The sequence below is a fragment of the Pleurodeles waltl genome, chromosome 4_1, assembly GCF_031143425.1.
Source record: "Pleurodeles waltl isolate 20211129_DDA chromosome 4_1, aPleWal1.hap1.20221129, whole genome shotgun sequence".
NCBI lineage: Eukaryota > Metazoa > Chordata > Amphibia > Caudata > Salamandridae > Pleurodeles > Pleurodeles waltl.
Window position 1 is genome coordinate 456,252,169 of NC_090442.1, and position 23,056 is coordinate 456,275,224.

The 23,056-nt window shown below is 41.6% G+C and overlaps 1 protein-coding gene across 3 annotated transcripts in view; it reads left to right on the top strand.

Moving 5' to 3' along the window:
- DMTF1 (cyclin D binding myb like transcription factor 1) overlaps window positions 1–23,056 on the top strand; it is a 330,757-nt gene that overhangs the window by 24,782 nt on the left and 282,919 nt on the right. The window contains exons 2-3 of one of the 3 annotated variants that reach the window (XM_069228717.1): window positions 11,467–11,582; window positions 15,461–15,574. The exons of 1 other annotated variant lie outside the window; for it this stretch is intronic. In XM_069228717.1, the coding sequence (XP_069084818.1) occupies window positions 11,467–11,582; window positions 15,461–15,574 (230 nt within the window). The remainder of the gene's footprint in view (window positions 1–11,466; window positions 11,583–15,460; window positions 15,575–23,056) is intronic. One more of the 3 variants, XM_069228718.1, reaches the window with a different exon arrangement.

Here is a 23,056-nt window from a genome sequence, read left to right on the forward strand (position 1 = left end):
AGCCCCCCACTCTGCGGTTGTCTACTTCACTCTATAACACTCTGCTCCACGCTACGATACTGCACTTTGACACTCTACTTCACTCCGCAACAGACTACTCCACTCTTGGACACTCTGTACCACTCCAATCTACGCCACTCCAATCAGTCTATGCCTCTCTAGTCTGCGCCACTCCAATCTATGCCACTCCAATCTGCGCTGCTCCCCTCTTCTCTGCTCTACTCTACTCCTTTCTGCTATGCTCCACTGTACTCTGTTCTACTCTCCTCTTTTCTACGGCATTATTTTTAGCCATGCTGAATAGCAGCTCTGCTGGTGTACAGCATAGCTCAACCCCATTGGTAAAGCCACTAGCTGTCACATGGATGAGATCTATTGGCTTTCCAGTGCTTGTTCTTCAGTGTAACATATACAACGTTGGTGTCTGAACCCCTTTCAGAGAGCCACGGAGCACACAGGAGCTACTGAGCCCAACCGAGTTGGTTGAGGCCTCTTACTCCTGATGTCCTGGGGCCCAACCAACTATACATCTTAAGCAACTGGTCCAGGTGCCCCCTCTGCACAGGACTCTCAGTGGTAGCTGTGGACAAGCAGTCAAAGGATACTTCGGTGTGGGGAGTTAAGTGTAGATACAGATAAGTGAACACACCTCATGATTGCACATAGTATGAACAATAAATCAGTGTCCAGTCCAATACTTAGCTTTATAGAAAAATAAGTATTTTATTTGTAACTCTACACCTGCAAAGGAATGACGACATTCAGAAGCAACAGCACATTCCCTTCAGGTCGGGGATTTAGTAGTTGGAATGTAAATCCCTGTGCCACACTCTTCCCTGTAACGTGTTCAGGGTTATTCCCCATTTACTGATGGCCACATCCTTGGAATGCTTTCCAGTAGGCCGTACTCAAGAGTTCCCCTTTGACTCCTTAGTTATTAGTGAAATGTGTCCACGTTACTGTAGCACCATTAGTATTGAGTCCCACAGGCCCAGTTCTAGTCTTACCTTCTCCGGTGGTATGGAAGCATTCGGAGGTGCAGCGAGTACCTTCTCCACAGGCATTCCTGGGTCCAGATCCAGTTTAGCAAAGATGGCTGCATGTGGTTCATGTGGCAGCAGACGCAGGCTCCCACCTCCCATACAGCGATCTGAGCTGCACTCACTCAGCATACATGAGGTAAGTCCCTCTTTCCCTAACTATGGAGGATAGGGCTGGTGGTGGATTCTACAGCTTCCAACAAGGATGGGATATCTTCTTCTGCTTCCCTGCAGTCCTCGGGTGTCAATCAGGTGCAGTATGCGGGCTTGACTCACCGTTCACTGCAGTAATCCTCTCTTCTGGGCCTCAAGTCGAACACTTGGCACAGTGGTACCCGCAACTCCTCCTGGCATACAGGGTGGCTGCGTTACTCACCATTGAGCATAGAATCTTCTGGTAAAATGGCCCTCACTATGGCATCCCCTCTTGGAATACGAGGTCTCTGACATCAACGGACAGAAATCTCATGCTCCTGGCCCAAATAAGTTCAATGGTGGTCTCCTCTGGCATACGGAGTCATCGCTGCAAGGTGGTGCAGGTCTGGCGCCTCCCGCACAGTGCTCCTCTCATGGCTTAGATAACGGTGGTCCTCTCCTGGCATACAGGGGTTGCCAGACCATTCTTGCACAAGGATGATGACCTGATGTTCTTCTCACACCTGGCTCAGGGAGTCTCTTGGACCTTGCTCCCTGTATTTTACCAGGGTGTGCTATTTGCAAACACACACTGCCAATGCTCACACTCGCCGTGTGCACCCTGCCCAAAAATGTACTCTTCATGTATTGTACTTCATGCTAGCAAACATACACCCATCACATGCTTTTATTGCGCACGCACTGCACAGCGCTGTATCTTTCATGTAATATATTCCTCAACATACACCCAGTACATGCACTCATCCCACATGTCCTATGCAGTACTGCTCTATCCCTGTGCTGTACCCTTCCCAGTCACACATACATCCAGGCAGTCAATACAACTGCTCTGCGCAGCACTTCACATTTACCTGATGTTGGCCAACAGTAAGTTAAGTAAATAGCAGTGGAACCTTTGAAAAGGTGAATGAGCCTGTAGGCCTCACTGCAGTGACTGGGTAAAAGGGATGGTCTCACTACTACTTATCACTACATGGTATGCTGCCACCACGACACTTGTGCTGTTTAACTCCTGGTGAAGGCGGAAACCTTCCACCACTAACAGGGTATCGCTTTGGGCGGCCCTCCTTTTCCAGCAAGGTAGCAAACTGTAAGACGGGCCTATGACATGGTGCACATGCAAAACATCAGCTTTGGGATCAAAGCCACAGTACAGTTGGGCACTCAGGGCAAGGGTACAGGTCTTTAGCCATGCAGAAGACTTTTCTGTCCCAACAGTCACAATACTATTCCTGCAGTTTGGAACTCAACTGAGCTATCCTCAAAGTGGAGTTGAGATCATCCCCAGGTGATAAAATGCTACCATATAATTTGCAATGCGTTCTAAACAAATATGTTCCCTAGATATGTGTTAAGTGATTGAGTGGCAGCCCAAACACAGAGTAATAACTCTGTCTCTACCACCACATATTTGCATTCAAGGTGGTTAAAAGCCTGTGACTCAAAAGAACAACCCCAAACCATAAGCACCACATTGATGGTGATAATGTCAATTTTGTTAATAAGAAAGGGTTTCAGAGTTGGATCTGAGACAATGGACTCCTTCCTGTGGTTAAAAACCCGCAGCTGTTTGTGACGCCTAACAAATCCTGGCCCTTATGTAAAAGATGGGATAGAGGTTCCATAACTTCAGCAAGGTGTCTGATGAACCTGTTGTAGTACTTGCATAAACCAGGAAAGGTCCATCACTGAAACTCTAGATTAATATTTTGAGAGGCTCACGCAGGAGACCAATGACAACACTATAAGATCAGATGTTGAAGAATGACATGCAAGCAGAGTACAGTGATTCTGCGTAAAGCATGCAGTGTTGTTATGCTTAAAATATAGTTAAGGTACTGGAGGCATACAAATGTGAATGAATTGGGATTTTGTAAAGCATAAGAATGACCTCAAGATGTATCCTCGGCACTAGAAAGATCATGGAAAATCACTGAGTAATAAATGAGGAGAATAGCTAAGTTTTTAGCTCTTTTCCAAACGTTTTGTGTTTGAATTGAATGCACAGATATAAGGGCAAAGTACCCCAAAGTGTGGGAATGGGGTTGAAAATGAATGTGTTAGAAGAATAATTTCACCAGAATAACAAGTACTGGCAAAGCCTTTAGGTCTCACCTATGCAAGAGCTCTTGGCTTTGTTTTAGCCGTGCTGTACGCCATTGTGGCTGCTGTTCAGCATGGCTAAAAGTTAGTGCCGAAAAAGAGAGAGTTATAGAGTGGCGTAGAGTTGAGTGTTGTGGAGGGTCATGAAGGGAGTAGAGTGTTGTAGAGTGTAAGGGTGTAGGGTGGGTAGTTTTGTAGAGTTGAATGATGAAGAGTGTTGTAGAGTGGAGTGGCATAAAGCGTTGTGCAAAGTGAAGTAGAGTAGATTGCCGTAGAGCAGAGTAGATTGTTGTGGAATGGCATAGAGTGGAGTAGAGTGTTGTACAGTGGGGCAGAGTAGTGTCATAGAATAGAGTGGGGGTAAAGTGGCATGGAGTGGTGTAGAGGGCGTTGTGTGCAGCATCATAGTGTTGCATAGAGTATAGGTTAGTGGAGTAGAGTGTCATTGAGTGGAGTATCGTAGTATGACCTAGAGTGAAGTGGAGAGGTGCCGAGAACAATGATGTAGAGTAGAATAGAGTGGCAGTGAGTGCAATGAGGTAGTGTGCAATGGTGTAGATTGTTGTAGCATGAAGTATCGTAGAGTGCAGTGGCGTAGGATGGTCCGGATTAGAGTGCAGTGGTGCAGAGTAGTTGGCATAGAGTGCACTAGTTCTGAGTAAAGTGATGTAGAGTGCAGTGGTTTAGACTAGAGTGGCATAGAGCTCATTGGTGTGGCACAGAGTGGTGAAAGAGTACAGTGGCGTAGAGTGGTGCAACATAGATTGCAATGTGTTGAGTGCAGAGGCATAGAGCGGAGTGGTGCAAAGTGGAGAAGAGTGCAGTGGCGTAGAGTAGATTGTTTCAGAGTAGAAAGAAGCGGTGTGGAGTGTTGCAGGGTAAAGTGGAGTGGTGCAGGGTAGAGCACAGTGGCATAGAGTGCACTGCTGTAGAGTTAAGTGGTACAGAGTAGAGTGCACTGGCGTAGAGTGCAATGGCATGGAGTGCATATAGTGGCATAGAGTACAGTGGTGCAGAGTAGATTGGTGTAGAGTGCATTGATTTTGAATGATGTGGTGTAGAGTGTATTGGTGCAAAGCGCAGTGTTAGAGTACAGTGGTGAGAGTAGATTGCAGTGGCATAGAGGAGAGTGGTGCAGCTTATATTATAGTGGTGCAAATTGGAGTGAGGCAGAGTAGGTTGTTGTGGAGTGGCGCACGGTAGAGTGCAGTCGTGTGGAGTGGTGTTGAGTGCGGTGTTGCAGAGTAAATTAGAGTGGATTTGCATAGAGTGGATTGGTATAAAGTAGAGTGCTTTGGCATTGAATGAGGTATTGGAGAGTGGAGTAGTGCAGAGTAGAGTGGCCTAAACTGGAGTAGAGTAGAGATGCGTAGAGCGCAGTTGCGTAGATTGGAGTGGTGCAGGGTAAAGTGCAATGTGGAGTATGAACGGTGTGGTAGCGTACTGCCGTTACAGACAGAACACCTTCAATTGAAATGACCATTACAATTGTACCGAGATACATTTTTACTAATAAAAGTATACAGCGCACAGATGATAAGGTGTGGAACTGCCATCATCTAGTGTAGTGATTTATTTTGATCATATTCAAATATGGTTTCAAAGCACTTCAGAATTACCCAAAAATTTGCTTTGTTTGTACTTTCCTACTTTTGAAATATCTGCAAGTTCACTTACAGACTTTTACATTTTGTGAAGTGCTAGAAAAAAATAACATTGTACAGCCTTCCTCCAGCACAGCCCCATTACCTAGCATGATTGTCTCATAAAACCTCTCTCTTTGAAGTCGGAGGAAAAAAATTCTATGTCAGGACCGGAGGCTCTGATTATGCTTCTCTTTCAATGTGTTAATAAAACTCAGCAGCCAACAGGAAAGACTTTTTGTAAGAAACTACATATCCCATGAACCCACCATAACATAAGAACGACCATAGAGACCAGCCCTATAAAACCTTTGTGAACAAATGTCTCTTCCTCTTTCTTTGCTGCACCGCAGCCAATTAAGTAATTTTGCCTTAGCGCGTTACAGTGATATTTTGTTCTTGCATAAATGTTTATTTACGTTTCTATGTATGTTTCGCGCTGCCTTTGCGCTGCTCACTGCTTTATTTTGAAGTTATAAGACGCTCGGCGGTGGCTAGCCACCCACCTCTTTCGTGGAGTGGGAGCTTTGTTGCTGGGAGCCGGGACCGCGCGACTTGGTTGCGCAGTCCCACTTTTATGTCTATTGAGGGCTTTGCACGCATCGATGCGGCAAGTGTCTTTTCCTCTGCTTTGAGGGCTTGCTGACTCACTCGTCTTTAATGACCAGCGTGTCCTGACACCAGCGTGCTCTGGGCCTCTGCCTTCCCCTTGAGAGCACTTACAATTCGGGCCTCCTCTCTCCTCAGCCTTTGGCTCCCTCTGAACGCCCTGGCAAACATACTGTCAGGGTTGTAAAATGTTGTCATAGGCATTAGCCTAGAGCTTACCGCAGGTGCTCCCTCCACATTTAAACAATTTGTTACACCTGCATTGGGGTTATATTTGTAAGCTTCACCCCCTTAAGTCCCCCTGTTTTTCAACAGTGGTGATTTGTTTTTACTCTGGGGCAGCTTGTGCAACCCTTTACCAACCATGTATGAAGAGTATCAAGAAGGGGATGAAAGTTACTATTTTGAGGAAACTCACCCTAGTTCTTTTGAACAAGACCTTGTGCATGTGTTGGACGCAGATGTGCGCCAGACCGTTAATGATGCACTACCCAAGGCTATAACCCCTTTAAAACACCACCTTTACGGATTTGTGCAACAGCAAGTCTGGCTTCCCCGCACAGGGGGCATGATTGAAGGGTCTAGGACTCTACCTTCTAAGGACATTCACTCTGAAGCCTTCGAGAAACTAGTGGCTTCTTTGGCTACTGAACACCCTTATAGTATGCCTGCAGATCCCCGCACAGATGGGTTAACGGATGACTCTGATGCTGATTCATCTCGAAGTTCGTCCAAGGGCGACCCCCAACCTCCGCCAAAGCGCAAAGGGAAAATCCATCATACCTCTGCAAATAAACAAGCAAAACTTTTGACTTTTGAACCGGGAGAAATTATCCATCCCAGATCTACTGCTTGGATTCCTCCCCCTGAAGTAACAGACTATGTGAAGGATCACATTAGACAAGAGTTTGATAAGGAGGTGCACGCACGCTTGCGCTCGGAATGCCCCAGACCGGCTCTCCCTGACAAGGTAACAGAGACTCCGGAAGTAGATCCATCTATGGTAACTTACCTGAAGAAGAACACAAAAGACCCTAAGAAGGGAATTGACAGGGCCTGGAAATCCTGTCAGGATAAACTCTTAGACTTGGAAGGCCTGTCAGGTGGAACTAGCTTACCAAGCGAAAGAATCCAATACTCCTATGGACACGGAAACCCTTATTGGCTGGTTGCAACGGGCGAATTTCATTTTGGGTAATACCAACTGCGCTATTTCAAATGAACGGCGCCATTCTATCCTGATGAAACTGGACCCTAAGTTAGCAGATCTTGCATCTTCTGAAGCGGGCCCTACGGCCCAAGACCTCTTCAGAGCCCCGTTCTTGAAGGAACTGTCAAAGTTTATTGCCACTTTTTCCAGCTTGGATAAAGCTCAGGGTTCAATCAAAAGAGCCCTTCGTCCTCTTTTTTTTTCCCGGGCCGGACGCTTCAGGGGGCGACCGTTCGGCCACAGATATCAGAATCCCACTGGAGACAGCATCCAAGGCCATAGGAGTAGAGGTGGCTATCAAGATCAAACCTCCACCTTCTACCCTTCAAGACGGTCCTTCAGAGGCCGCTTTCGTAGAGGAAGGTTCAGGGGTGCAGCCGACACCATCCAGGACTCCTCTCTCTCCTACAGGTGAGAATTATTGAGTGAGAAGGATTTACAAATTCAAGGTTCTTCTCTTCGGTCGGTCGTCGGCTCCGTGGTGTTTCACGAGGCTGATGAGACCGGTGGTGGAATGTCTGAGAGCCAGAGGTGTTCATCTGATCATTTATCTGGACAACATCATAATTATGTCCCAGTCTCCTGAAACGGTAATGCTCCACCTGGAATAGGCGATCTCTCTCCTTCAGGAATTGGGTTTTGTTATCAATGTCTAAAAATCCATCCTGATCCCTTCACAATCTATAGAATTCCTAAGTTTTTTGGTGGACTCCCCTTCCGCTCAATTGATTCTTCCCCAACTGAAGGTAAAGAACATCAAGAGAGAATTGAGACTAGCATTGTCCAAGACGACTGTATCCTTGCGATCCCTTGCTCGTCTGGTGGGACTGCTAGCTTCTTCTAATCAGACGATTTTTCCAGGGCCCCTGCACTACAGGTCTCTCCAATGTCTGAAGATTATGCACTTGAACAGGGGCTTGTCCTATTCTCAGTCAGTTCCCCTATCAGAGGAAGCGTGAATCGAGATAGTGAGAATCGAGATAGCTTGGTGGTTAACTCGCATTGTACGGCAGGGCCATCTTCCCCTGTTCCCCAGACCTAGTCATAGAGGTGGATGCCAGTCTATGGGGTTGGGGCGCTTGTTGCGCTTGTTGCAGCCAACTTTTCACCGGGGGTCGTTGGTCTCAGGAGGAGCTGTTGATGCATATCAATTGCCTGGAACTCTTAGCGGGTTCCTTTGCTATTCGCAGCTTCACAGTGGGCAAAGTGAAATGTTGCATTCTGCTCAGGATGGACAATGTTTCAGCGGTTCGGTATGTGAACAAATTAGGAGGAACTCGTTCACATTTACTGATGGAGATTGCCAAAGATTTTTGGCATTATTGTCTTCAGAACCACATTTCAGTGACAGCAGAGTACCTTCAGGGTCAACGAAATGTGATAGCGGACTGGCACTCCTGTCATTTGAGGGATGCCAGTGATTGGAGATTGCATCCTCGAGTTTTCAGAACTGTCATGGGAAATGGGGTCCGTGCACAATTGACCTTTTTGCTTCATGTCTGAACACTCAACTTCCGACATACTTCAGTTGGCATCCGGATCCGGGAGTGAGAGCGACGGACGCTTTCCTCAAAGATTGGACTCCATTCCTCTCCTATGTATTCCCTCTTTTTGTAATGATCCCCAGGGTCCTAGCACATCTTCAGGGACAGGAGGCAGAAATGGTGTTGATTGCCCCATATTGGAGAGCCCAACCTTGGTTTCCCATCATTATGGAGCTGGCTTGTGCTCTACCCAGCCTCTTGCCCTGGTGTTGGAATCTCCTTCTGGATCTGGGGAGATTTCCTCATCCTTTGATCCTATCAGGTCAACTGTCTCTACTAGCTTGGCGTCTTTCAGGCAAAACTGGAGCCTCCCAGGTCTTTCGGCGCGAAGCTCAGGAATTCGTCAGTAAATCCTGGGTCCCCAAAACACATAAACTCTATGCCTCAGCTTGGAGACGCTGGTGTAGTTGGTGTTCTTCACGGGGTTCAGATCCCTTTAATGCCGATTGCACTTTGATCTTGAATTTCCTAGCTTCCTTGGCCGCCTCAGGGTTGGCTTATAATTCTATTAACAATTTTCGCTCAGCCATTTTGGCCAGACATGTGTTAATTGAGGGTAGACGGTTGGTCAATTACTTATTGTTTGGAAATTGATTCGAGGTATTAGGATGTTAAAATCCCCTTTACCCAAATACTCAGAGCTTTGGAACGTTAACATTGCTCTACAGTTTTTTGGATTCCTGGCCTTTCAATAAATATATCTCCTGGAAACAGCTGTCTGCTAAGCTTACCAGCTTACTTTGTCTCATATTTTGTAAACGAGTGTCTGGCGTTAAAGCTCTAGATTTGGCAGGGAGAAGATTTTCTCCTGAAGGTGTTTCATTTATCATATCCAGAAGAACTAAGTGCAATACCAGGTTGCTTTCCTATCCAGCATTTCCTTATAAAAACAAGCTCTGCATAGTACAATGCTTGAAGGATTATGAAGTGAGTACGGCTGAATTTCGATCTGATATGTCGGGTCAATTGCTTATTTCACTTTAGAAACCATTTCGACCAGTTGCTTTGGCAACTCTAGCCAGATGGGTGAAATGGATTTTGTCAGAAGCAGGCATTGATGTATCCAAATTTGGCACACATTCTGTGAGGGGTGATATGGCATCAAAGACCTTTGCCCCGGGTTCTCGATTAGAGGACATTTTGAGCATAGCTGATTGGTCTTCTGATTCCACATTTAAAAGGTTTTATTATAAACCTATTTTGGATGTGTCATCAATAGTAATGGCAAGACTTTAAACTAGCATAATCAGAGCCTCCAGCCCTGACATAGAATGAAAAATTTACTAGCTATCGCGTCTGGAATTTTCAATTCTATTAAGGACACGGAGGCAAAGATTATCCCTCCCATTGTTTGAAATTTCATAATTAAGTCTTTCAGGATTTCTTGTACATATGTATTTTGCATAGTGTTTTCTGTGATTTTATTATTTCTTTCCCACCCTGATATTAACATTGTATTATATGTAAAAAAATAAAAAAAAAACAATTGTGATTTAACTTTGTTTATTTATACACAAGACAGTGTTTATGGCTATATTTTTCTTCTTCTTGATTTAGGTCAAGAGGACAAATGATTGCCTTTCATCAACTGGATACCTCCTTGAGACTCCTCCTCTTCCACTTTGTTATGGATGTTTCTTCATTCTGGTTCAGAAGTTCCGTTGTTTTACTGGACTTTAATTTTATTCTTGTGTAACACTTTCGGCATCAGTGAATCAGCTGTGTCTATGTGCAAAGAAAGAGGAAGAGACGTTTGTTCACAAAGGTTTTATTGGGCTGGTCTCTATGGTCAATCATATGTTATGGTGGGTTCATGGGATTTGTAGTTTCTTACAAAATGTCTTTCCTATTGGCTGCTGAGTTTTATTAAAGCATGGAAAGAGAAGCGTAGTCCTTGCCTCCGTGTCCTTAATAGAATTGAAAATTCTAGATGCGATAGCTAGAAAAAATTTCAGTGAACGCCAAGCTCCCTGGAAGACGGAGGCTGACATTTGACCTCTTCCTTTGAATGCACAGCAAATATGACAAGAACACGATTTAAAGGCCTGTATGCAGAAAGCGAGTACTCCAAAGAATACCGTAAACAGGGGATGGGCAACAGAAGAGACAAATTCAAGCTGGTCATCCTAATCATCACAACCAGCAAATAGAAAACAAGCAAATGTGAATTAAAAATCACAAAGCCAATGGTAAGCAGTGGGCAGAATGCATTCCCAGGGAGGCTTTCAGAATTTCCCCAAGATGATGTAAGCGGACCATATAGCTGTGCTGTCTGGTAGGCTTTGACCTAACAAGGCTCCCTCAAGCTAAGACAAAGACATCTCTAGCCTTGAATGCAGTCTAAGTAGTACTAAGAGGAATTGTTCATAGCCTCATGGTGAACATCCAAATTCGAATCCAATCTGGGATTTTTGCTGTGTCCTGTGTTAACACCCCCTGATCAAGTAAACAGCATTCCACATATGGGTAACAATTCCAGCACCAGAGCCATGTTGTGTGTATTTTTTTGTTTTAATTTTACAAGCAGTTTGTCAGTAGTCTGTAGCATGTGCCGCCCAGTACCCAGGAAAACCAAACAATAGAATACACTTTTAAAAAGTAGTCCTAGTAGGGAATCCAGTGTGAAATGACTGCGTTATTCTGCAGGGGCGGGTGTTCACTTCATGTCCTCAGAAATTGATTATTCCGCATAAATCTTTGTTTTCTCTCATATATATGATGATCTCATGGTGAAAAAGACCTTGACTGCAGCTCTACTAAATAAATGAAACATGCCAGATTTCAGGGTAGTCGTGAGACCTACACCGAGAAATATTATATATTGTTGTTCAAGTAGCAATTGCATGTCATATTTCATGGAACTCTAATAATGTTTCATTCCTCCCACACACTTCTGGATATTGCTCATTGAAGATAATCAATAAGTAATCCTGCATTTTGTGCAGTGCTGCTTCGTTTATTTTGTTGCATCTCTGCATATAAAACCTGTTTGTAGTTCGACAATTAATGCTTTTTGAATAACGCTGCTTCCTAGCCTGCTTTAAGTACTTTCTTCATGTTATCTGTACTGGATAAAAGCCATTTTGTATGAGAATAGTATGTCGTTTGACAAAACAAATTAAATAAAAACCCTTTACACTGATTTATCCCATGTTGTTTAGATTGAGTATGAGCACAGTTGCAGCAGAATCTGAAACAGTTACAGTAGAAACCGTGAACTCTGTGACCCTAATTCGAAATACAGAAGGAAACATTGTTTTTCGTTGCCCTCAAACTGGTATGTTGAGTAATGGTAATGTTTTTGCCATATTATTTTTGTGTCCTGTAATGTATTGGTCATAGACTTTTATCTCCTGCTCTTTCTCCCCTGAAATGCTGCTAAGCCATTTTGTAATTGTAACATTAGTAAGCATTTACATAGTGTATTCTATAACCAAGATTATCTCTGGGCTGGGCAGATCACTAACACTTCCTTTATCAACCACAGATGGTTCCAATACCTCGTCATCCGGCTGGGATTTGAATATTTGACCTGTAGGTTACACTTAGAGCTGTGTAGCAGAAGCAGTAACACTGTGGGCTTTCATACTGTCTTGTTTTACTTATGTACATGCTTTACCATTGTCTAAATTCCAAACCTTATGAAAGCATATGAAAGCCATTGACTAACCCGGATTATAGACTCCCATCACAGCCACATTCCTTATTTCATATTTTCTTTTTGTTCTCATTTGCCAGGACTTGAGGTAGGTGTGTGAAGTGTAGGCAGAGGCCATTGAAAACAAGGGCATAAAACACTGACATAGAAAGTGCTCCAGTGATCATTTGAATGCTGAGTTTATCATGTTTCATTTTTTCTGCAGTCCCGCATTGCAGTTGCATGGTTTTCTGCATATTAGATAATTGCACAAACACAGTGGCCTTGGGTCCATCTATTTAGCTTTCGAGGAAGAAGCGCACTGTGCAGAATTCCTGTCATACATGTTTAAAGAAATCTTTCATCATCATAATCGTAGGACTATGGATATCTGCCATCAGTTCCTCCAGTTTTATTATTTCATCATTGTCTCTGATAGATATGAAGGAGATTTAGATTAGCTGGTGGCCAGAGCAGTGTATTAATCTGGAACAATATAGATACATTGGGTGTCTAGTATTTCCTAAGTAGAACTTGGCATCATTCTTCCAAGTACAGATGTAACATGCTTTTTTGGCATGCACTTCTTTTGAGTGTACCTGGCCTGACTGGCTGCATCGACCTTTTTGCAGATTGCTGTTGTAAGGACCAGCACATGTTGGGACTGCCTATGGGCTGCCTTTCAAAGCTCTTTATGGGCTTTGTCTAAATCCAGCCCTCTATTCTTTCGGAAGAATATTTACCAAATAAATTATTTGTGTTCTGTGCCAAATCTCAATCAAATAATACTGTGTCTATCCTAGTTAACAATGTGTTTTCAAAACTCTGGCTGCAAGCACATGAAGTTTTTAATCCACTTATATAGCTTGACTGCTGGAGCTGCATCTCCTCATCCTTTGACCAGATAAACATGTATGATAGTCTACCACTGCATGATTTTCAAGAATGGATATTTCTAACTGTTTATAGGCTAATCTTGCACTTTAGAGTCAAAGCCCAATTATTCATAAGGCAACCTACTTGAACCACTTGTTCCGCTCCTCCTTATATCCTGCTTTCATATATGAATGGTAGAGAATTCCCTGTCTTTCGGTTGGTTTATGATGTCATTTGGAGGGAATCTTCTAAGCTCACACCATTCTAGCTGACTGATTTTCTTTCAATTTGAAAGAAGGTACATAAAAAAAACTTTCTGGTTTCGCTCAACAAAAGACCACACAACAGGTGAGTTGTTTCAATTACAATAGCCAGAGGATAACATTGTTCTTCTGTTTCTAGAAAAGTGCTGTTGAGGAGGAGATGCATTTATTCCCCAAGACTCCTCTATGCTGGGCAGTGGGAAAGTGGTCATCACAGGCACCCTTCATCTGGTAATATAGACCAGTACCAGATATAAAGAAAAACTCAGCAAACCCATATAATTTATTGTTTTGCGTAGCTGTTTAAGGTTTTGTAATATTTCACAAAGTATGGAATATGTCTTTTGCCTCCCTTAGGCTGAACATTGGAGAAAGTGGGTTCATAAATGTACTCTCCATAGTCGTACAAGTGTGGTGATGTCAGATCTCTGTAGCTTTTAAATATGTTTGATGTCTATGCAGACAATGAAACAGAAACTGCCCATGCAAGTGATGTTGGAAAGCTGTTGAGGGAGCTGAGTGGGCTTCTTTTGCTGTTGATCTCATCAGCAGGCAGGACAACTAAGGCGACAATATGGTTACTTTACTTTTGTTAGTTCAAAAGCCTGATCGATATGTTTGTCTTTACACATACACAAGTACATCTATAAATCAGAGGTCCTCTTTGCATAAACCTGTGGCCCTGGTGTACATGCATAGTTTCAAAAGGGCTGCTGACCTCGACCAGGCCACTACTTTGTTCCATGCTCTTTTTTTTTTCCTCTGCGAGAAAACCACACAACCATGTCCAAAGGTAAGCGTCATAAAATATATCCTCTCCTAACTGTTATCAGCATACGTTTGTTGTGTGGCACCATAAAGCGTACTAAGCAGTAAGAGTGCATTAGAAAAGAAACACAGAAATACATGTGTATAAGGATCTGAATATGTTTATCTTTGGGTCTGAGTAACTTGGTGTGGAGGTGTTTTGTGATTCTCTTGCTCTACGTGATGTATGGAGGTTTGTGTCTATAAAATGCACCAATAGCGGATATAGGGTTGCATCAAGTTTTGTGTGGGTGTTGGGCATTAAGAGCCATATGTATGAACACATTTTCCCATAGACATAGAATGGGTTAAAACCTTTGATGCATCTGGCCCTAAGTGTGTGTGTGTAGATAGCAGAGAATCTGAATAGTGGTGTTCAGTGTCTGTGTACCACCTTTAAGTTGTTTTGTTTCCAAAGTTAATTAAATGTATACTGCTTTGTGTATACATTCCCCACTTGTATTGCTGACATATACTGTTAGTCCAGAATGTCAATTACAGTAATGGTATGGCTTGGAGACTTAACATAAGTATTTAATAGATGTGTTAAATCACTTAGTATGTACAGTGGCGCATAACATAGTAACTGACATTTTAATTGGTTATGTAAGGGAGCATAAATAAGCGCTGGTGGCTGACTGCAAGATTCTATTTAGTATTTGCGAGTTTGAAGCCATTTGTGATTGAGTCAAGGTAGAGTTTAGGTCTGACCAGAGTAAGACGTGACAGTTAGAGGAAAGCCACTGAGTGAAATAGCTGCAGACACAGGATGTGAGTAGAAGCTGAGAGAGAATCCAGTTTTTCTCAGCTTTTTCTTAGAATACTTTTTTTTTTTTTTTTTTTACAAAATTCTATGTTTTAAGATAAACAAAATACTTTTAATTTTTGAACATTTGCTATAGAAGAATTCAGTTCAAATCAGAATTGAAATGTATCTACTGGTGCAGTAAAACTCAGAAAGAGGGCGGTAAATCATCCAGCAAATTATCCTATAGATAAGGTAATTTGGACAAGAGAGCAACAAAGGTACATGATACCCGGAACATATGTTTGATGCATCATTTGGTCTATGTATTGTCTGTCTGTCAGTCATACTTTCTTTATTCTGCCATAGGCCATAAAAGACAGAAATAAAAACAAATAAAATATTTTTCCGAATAATAAAATGAGAAAGTATAAAAACCTTCATTTCCATAAAACAATAAAACATTCAATATTTAAACAGCATATAATAACATATTTTCATCCACATCAGCATATGACAATACATTCCCACCCATATTTTATCACAGAAAGACCAGCTTGAATCTCTTTCTGATGGCTATTGCTTTACTTATATAATTCAGAACATTGAAGCAGGTTTCCCTATCCCTAAAACTTTGTGAGTAAGCTAAGCCCTCCTGATGTGTTCTCAAGTTTGTCTATGTATTGAGTTTCTTTGATTGTTTTCAGGAAAAGTTATTTTATTTTAAAAAATCAGTGAATGTGCATTAATCTCTGTGCCCACATTGCTTAGCTAGTTTGACAAATGATGTTTCTGCCAACTTTCAAGTATTTAATTTTGTTTTAAAGTTCATGAAGTGGTGGACTCCGAAGAGAAAATAGAACCATCTCAAAAACGATTTTGTTTTTCTGCGGATAGCCAAAGTGCAGATGAATCCACTCCATGTATTTCAATCCTTGCTAGTAAGTAAAAGAAAAAGATCTGTAAACAAATATAATCTATTATGTTTATTATTTACAAACTTTGTTATTATCCCTTTTTCATCAGTTTAAGATTTCAGACAGTTACAGTTGAAATAAACTAACAAATCACTTTTTAAGAGGAAGGGAGGATCCCACATAAAACACCCATGTCTCAACCTAGTCCCATATTCTCAACCTTCCCATGTCCTTTTCTGAGATGGGGGAGGGAAGAGAGAGCATAAGCAAAGCTATAGCCTCAGAGCATCTTCCTGCCATCAATATCTGGCAGAGGCATCAGTGTTTGATATTAGTAAGCCTACTCATCTGATGTCCGGGGCAAGTTTTGAGCAGAATAGTTTACAAAGTACCCTTTCCCCAGTTTGAAAAATGATCTGTGCAAGTTATTTAGAGTTGTTGGCTTAAAATCAAATTCTGCCATTGCTGGATATCACTTTTGCTTTGTGTTTGGTTTAAAGTGTCCCTTCACCAGCCCGTGTCTTGAACTATTAGCTAGGTGATGTTGATATTTTTCTTCATTTATAGTAGAAAGCACGAACTAAACTTATTTTTATGTGTATTATATTGAGTTTTCTATTTTAGCTTAAGATATTTGAGAGGGATTAGTACTAACTTGTACTGTTTCTCGTATAATGCTGTGTTTGTGACTTAAAATATCATGACTGAAAGAACCAAAATCCAATCAAAACATTAGTAATTGTGCTATAAAAAAATAGAATAAAACCACAATTAATGTTATTTCCGTTGTCCAGGAAGGATCAGGGCAAAAATGAATTCTGGCTAAACTCTTTGAAAATCAAAACAAATTCAGTACCACATTTATGAATCCTTATCAGTCAATTTATCGGGTATTGTCGTAATCCTCAAAGAAAATTGGCCTCTAATTCCATGGCCTATGTAATTCAGTAATTGGCAAACCACACGACTCCAGGCCTTGCTGTGCATTTGCCATCCAAACATTACATTCAAATTAAGTTCTACTTGCACATCACATTACACCAACAGTACATATTAGACACCTCTTTAAGCATCATGCACTCAATTTACTCATATCATTTGCAACCTCTGTGGTACGAGTTATACTGACACACCTATATTGTTTTATCAAACTAACCTGAAGTAGTTAACTTACGCCAACGATGCCCACATGCAGAATAGTATCAAATATACACAATGGGCAAAGATTCTCCAAAGCATAACCATCTGAGGGCAAGCAGTGGACAACCACACACACCTGCAGACTAGAACAAACAATAAATGTCCTTTACCACAAACATTCATGCAATCAGTGCTGTATACTGATCTAGCCACCACTCTTAAATATAATCCATATCTAATCTTTACATTAGTCTACTCCAACCTGCACACCACAACGCAGTGTGAGTTAAGTCTACATAATGCAAAACTTGATAAATTTCAACAGATCACTTTGACTCTGGTCCTCAAGAATCCTACGAATGTAAATGGCACATAGATTCCGGGAGCATTTCCAGACCATACAAATAGTGGACATGCATAATATGTTTGTGCTTTATATAACACCACATCAGCCTTTTATGAAAATTGACTGAAGTATTATGCATTTTAAAACCATATCTGTTTGAGAAAATAGTGTTACACAGAATTGAGGTTGCCTGTGAATGTATAAAATATTGCTTTGGTCTTTCACAGTGCCTTCGCTAGAAACCTCACATGTTCCTAAAATGACTGCTTAGATTATTTATGCCTTAGATGTTTGTCTTCTGTTGTTAAATGTAATACTCTTATACAGCTCGCTGTCATTACCAGGTGATATCTTGCTATTCTATCCCAGATGGTTGAGAGTGGGACTACCCTTAAATTCAGGTTACTTTGGAAACAACCATGCCTGTTCAGATACGTAAATATATTCAGTGATTCATACCAGTTCCATCATTGTCCTCAACAATAGAAATAGAGAAAGCATGTGACTCACAACATTGTGTGAAAACACAGCCAAAGCCCTAGAAAATGAGTTGAAGTCACTTCTTTCCATCGGCCCTTATATCTAGTGGTCTTAGAGTTTGAACATTATCCACAAATCTGACCAGGCTGCTAGCACCAATTTTCATATTTTTCATATGTGCACTAATTTGATTATAGTGCAAACCCAGCCAGAAGGTAAAAACTATGTTTCCTTATGGATCAATACCTCCTGCTCTATATTATAACGAAATTGCAATTCACCAAAGAGTTCCATAACAACATATAGAGGAACACTGCCGAAAGGCAGAGTTCCTTTATAATTTCATGGAACGCCAAGATGATTTGCAGTATCCTTTTAACGTATGGTAGAGCATACTTTATTTGTTACAGTACTGTTGTACTATTACACATCCCTCAAACTGCATACATTGTTGGTATCTAGCTGCTTCATATAAAATAGATAGCACTATGAATGCAGACATCAAAAATAAAAGTAGACTGTGGTGGGAAATTAAACACACTAAAAGCAAACATAAAAGTTCATATTCAAAATGATGTAGCCCAGAACATGTAGAAACTAGCAGAAAGTGTCTTTCCTGTAATGACCTGTACTGTGCAGAAAATAAGCATTTAGACATAAATATCTCTCTACTGCTGATCACTGTCCATTAAAAAAAATAAAAAATCAGAAAAATACGCCATTTCTCACGTTCTCTTTTTTTTTTTAATTCAGAACCTCCCAGGAAATTGGAGCTTGTGATAGAACATTTAGTGACACCAAACTGTAAATTTTGTGCCACATATTTGTAGTTTTTGCTGAACATTATTTCATTGACTGCCACAACTTTTGCTTAGGTCTGTTTTGTGAGTTACATTTAGTAGAACTAAAGAAGGTAACAGTCCCTGTGTCAGTCATAGACCGTGCTTCATGGCAGCTGGAGAGAAAGGACGGGCCAATGAACTCAGCTCTGTAATGATCAGGTATGTTTATTAATATGTCAAAACTGAGAGACATATGCATGTTACTTAAACATGCAACGCAGTTGCAATACGAAAGGGGAGGAGCGGAGTGCACTTAAATTCAGCAGATTTGATGTGACTATTTAGGCATATGTTTCAAAGGAATAATTACACCAGTGAACAAGAATAAGCTTGGAAAACACTACAGATCGCTCATGACCCTTTCAGAGTCGACCTGGGGAATGATGAGGTTTCTCTGGGCATAATTAGAGACTGCATTTTTTATGAGGTTACCAGATGGCTTCATGTCATCAGGTACACCATTTTTCAGTCATGGTCTTTCTTTTTAAAATCCTAATGTAGTTGTGCAGTTCTGGCTGCTTAGGTCCTGTTTAACAGAACTCCCAAGGAACTCTTGATGCCGATGTTTCTCTGAGCAACATGCATACAGCTCATCTCATCTACAAAAGCAAAGTATTATACCATCGCCATCAATTAAGCTAGCAACAGAAGAACAACGCTGTTCAGTACAATCAAGCACTGCATCAACCTCCTGTTCAATCCACCTATTCTTACTCCACAGAAAAGTGGAATGCTATCAGCTTGTTCAGGAAAAAATCCAGATGACATGGTAGCACATAAACGATACCAAGCCTGCTTCATCTCTTACCACAACCTCCCTTAGAATCTTGTAATGGTCAGCCTTCAAAGCCCTACCTCTACCAGATCTGGCTGACATAATCAACTCCTTCATTGCCACTTTTTATAAAGATGATGCCTTACAATCGTTCTTCACCAAAGTTCTCTCATTGGATGCTCTCTTACCCCCAACCTACCATTGTCAATGCCTCCCTCACTGAATACATCTTCCCAGGAGCATTCAGAATGGCTCAAAACTTTCCAGTTATAACTATACCTTCCCAGCTAGTGGCCCATCACTAACCTACCATTCAGCTGCAAAAAAGCAGTCTATGTTCAGCTTCATGATCTCATCACTGATAACCATCTCCAGCACTACTACAAGTCTGGCTTCAGATTACACTGCAACATGCAGACCGCCACCTTACAAATCATAGTATGGCCACAACCAGGACACCATCATATTGGAGACTAAGAAGTGTAAAAAGGAAAAAAATAAGACTGTAGACCTTTTGAACTATTCACCCAGGACCTAGAAAATCCCTGTATCCTTTAGAACTGCCCCAATGATGCTTCAATTTAGGAAAGAGTTGTAAAATGACCTCTTTAAAGCCCCCTACATCACAATGCATTAAGCACCCACAACCCAGCTTCCTCTCCTTTAATTGTTGACTTTGAGCTTGTCTTTGATCATGTACAGGTCCCGCTGCTTTTTTGCCATGTTTGCACTGTAGAAATACCATATACATAAATACATACAGTTAGGGTACTGACTTTAACCATGAAACCTGTTGGGTCCTAAATCATATTTTTTTTTAAATGACAGTCAGTAGGTCTCACTTAAGGGGTTTATTGGCATTGCCAATGATTTTTAGAGATGCTATGCAGCGTAGGTAAAGAAAAATACAAAAGAAAAACCTATGACATGTATATTCTCCATAAGCCCACAGTATGTCTTTCACAACCAGTAAGTTCGACCTAATGACATTATCTTCAGCATTTTAAACAAAAAACTGGCCTCCGAATAAATGAGAGCTTTGTTCTTTCCTGAAGAGGGATAGCACAAATTAATAGTAGGTGCAGTCACTGAGATATCTGTACCCACTGACCCCAGAAACACGAAAACTGGAAAAAAAAATATATATATAAATTTTAAGAAACATCTATGACTAGCAAACATACAGCACAAAAATGACCAGTGTGAAAAGCAATATCAGTGCACTCCTTTGGATCTAAAGTGTATATGAAGTCTTCCTATTTAAAGATAAGGTTTGTCGCCTTGTGTTATGTCTCCACAGCTTATCTCGTGCTTTGCTGTACAGCTACAGAAAATAAAAAGATCCATGCCCATTGCTACAGCAGAGATGGGGGAAGGCAGTCAAAAATAACACCTTTTTGTGACAGACATTTATTGTTGTAATTCTGCTGCATTTTTTGCCTGTATTTTAATGACCCAACCAGTACAACAAATAGGAAAATCACCTAAAGCCGATATTTTTTCCTCTTATCAGTACAGGCTTAAAACAGTACATATAAGAAGAAATAACTTTAAAAATATATTTTAGTGCTGCTTTAATGATTCCCTACTGATTATTAAAGGAAATAAAAACAGAAAGGCTGTGTTAAAAATGAAAACAACTGATTGTATAACAGACATTAGCATAACCAAGAGTTTTTGCCTTTGTGTTGGAACATAACTGGCTCCATGCCTGGGCACGAGTGAGAGAGACTGCATCGTGGATCGGCCTGTGGAGAAACGTGTGCATTTAGAGATGTGTTCAGATACCGGGCAAGTATCCCTGGCTTCACTTAGATCATAACCTATACCGACAAGCATCTCTTAGGAAAAAGGGCAAAAAATAAAATTGTAAAGAAGGTTTACGTGGTGAATTATCCATGGAATGAAGTATAAATCCATGTGAATGTAATGCCCTCCCCCCAACCCCCCACCCCACTGCACTACCCATTCTCCAAAGCATGAGTCGTGCAAGCTGATGTGATAGCTTAACAGGTTCATGTGCCTACATCGAACATGTGATATTACTTTAGCAATTACTTTTTCTGGTTACTGAAGCATAATACAAGCGTGCAGTAATGATGAGGTGGCCTGCCCATGGGATGTGATGTTCTGCAACTGACACAATCACCTCAGTGACCAAGGATTTTACATTTGGGGAAAACAAAGGGCTGGAGGTGTCCCACCCTGATATTGGGCCATATCTCCACCCCAAAAGAGGCATCCTTGGAATAAGATGTTGTGGAGGGTAGGGATGTAGAATGTAGAGGGAGTAGAGTGTCATAGAGTGGACTGGCATAGAGAAGAGTGGAGTTGCATAGAGTGGAGTAGAATTGTTAGGATGTGTCGTGCAGTCGAATGTCATACAGTGAAGTGGAGTGGAGTAGAGTTGCGTGGAGTGGTGTAGAGTGATGTGGTGTAGAATGGAGTGCCATAGAGTCGCATAGAGTGGAGGGGCATCAAGTGGAGGGGTGTGCAGTGTTGGGGGACATAGAGTGGAGGGGTATAGTGTGGAGTAAAGTGCCGTGGAGTGGTGTAGAGTAGAGTAGCGTAGAGTGGAGTGCAATCTCATCAAGTGGAGTGTCGTAGAGCATTGTGGAGTGTCATATCCTAGTAGAGTGGCCTAGAGTGAAGTGTCTTAGAGTGGAGTGGAGTGGAATAGAATGTCAGTCTAGAGTCGTAAACTGGGGTGGCATAGAGTGGGTTAGAGTTAAGGGGCATAGAGTGGCATGGAGTAGCGTGGCATAGCATAGAGGAGAGTAGGGCACTGTAGAATGGCATGGTGTAGAGTGGAATATGCATGCGTAGTAGTGCAATGCCATCACAGAAAACACATTTTCATTGAAAGGACCTTTACATTTGCATAGGCATACAGTTTTACTGATAAAACTATGCAGTGCATTAACGATAATGCATGGAAATAGCATCAACTAGTGTATTGATTTGTTTTGTTCGTATTAAAATTTGTTTCTACAGCACTTCAGAATTACAAAAAAGTGCTTTGTTAGTGCTTTCATAATTCTATTATATTCTGAAATATTGGCACAGTCCATTTACAGACATTTACTTTTTGTTGTGTGCTAAAATAAAATAACATTGTACAGCCTCTGTAGCACACCCCCAGTAGCTAATGTGATTGTCACTTAAATCCTCTCACTTTGAGTCAGAGAAGGAAAAGTAAACGCCAAGCTCCCTCGAAAGACAGTGCTTGACATTTGATCTGTCTTTGAATGCACAGCAAATATGACAAGATAAGAACACAATTTAAAGGCCTGTTTATTGTATTATTCAACCAGTACTCGTTTTCTGCTATGCTCCAGCGGAGGGACAGGGATATACTGGATGACATAAAATAAATAAAGCCTGCAAATTGAAAGCAAGCTACCATGAGTTACAAAATATAAATCCAACTGTAAGTAATGGGCGGGGATTTATCCCCTGGGAAGCTTTCTGAATGTCACCAAGAAGTCTTTGTAAACTGGACAGCTGTGCTGTCTGGTAAGCTTCAACCTAAATAGCATGTTTTACTGGGTAAAATTAGGTTTTTCCAGTTTGTATTTTTGGAGCTATTTATTGTGGCCTCAAAGCCCAGCCACACAAGGAGGGTACCTTTTTTTATCAGGAAACGTGTAGGAACACAGAATCGTAGAACATTTGTTAATACTAATTGCATTTCCATAGATTTTTGGCTTTCAACTATGCTATGTGCTTGGATTTTTAAAGAGCATGGTAACCCATAGGTATCCCAAGGATTGTTGAGAAAGAGCATTCCACTAAGGCCAGAGGTGCCACCTTAGAGGGTCAGATCTTAAAAAAGCCAGGTCTTAAGTGTTTGCGGAACTACAGCTCATTGTCTATGGATTGGATGGTCAGAGGGAGGGAATTCCAAAGTTTGCCCGCGTTGA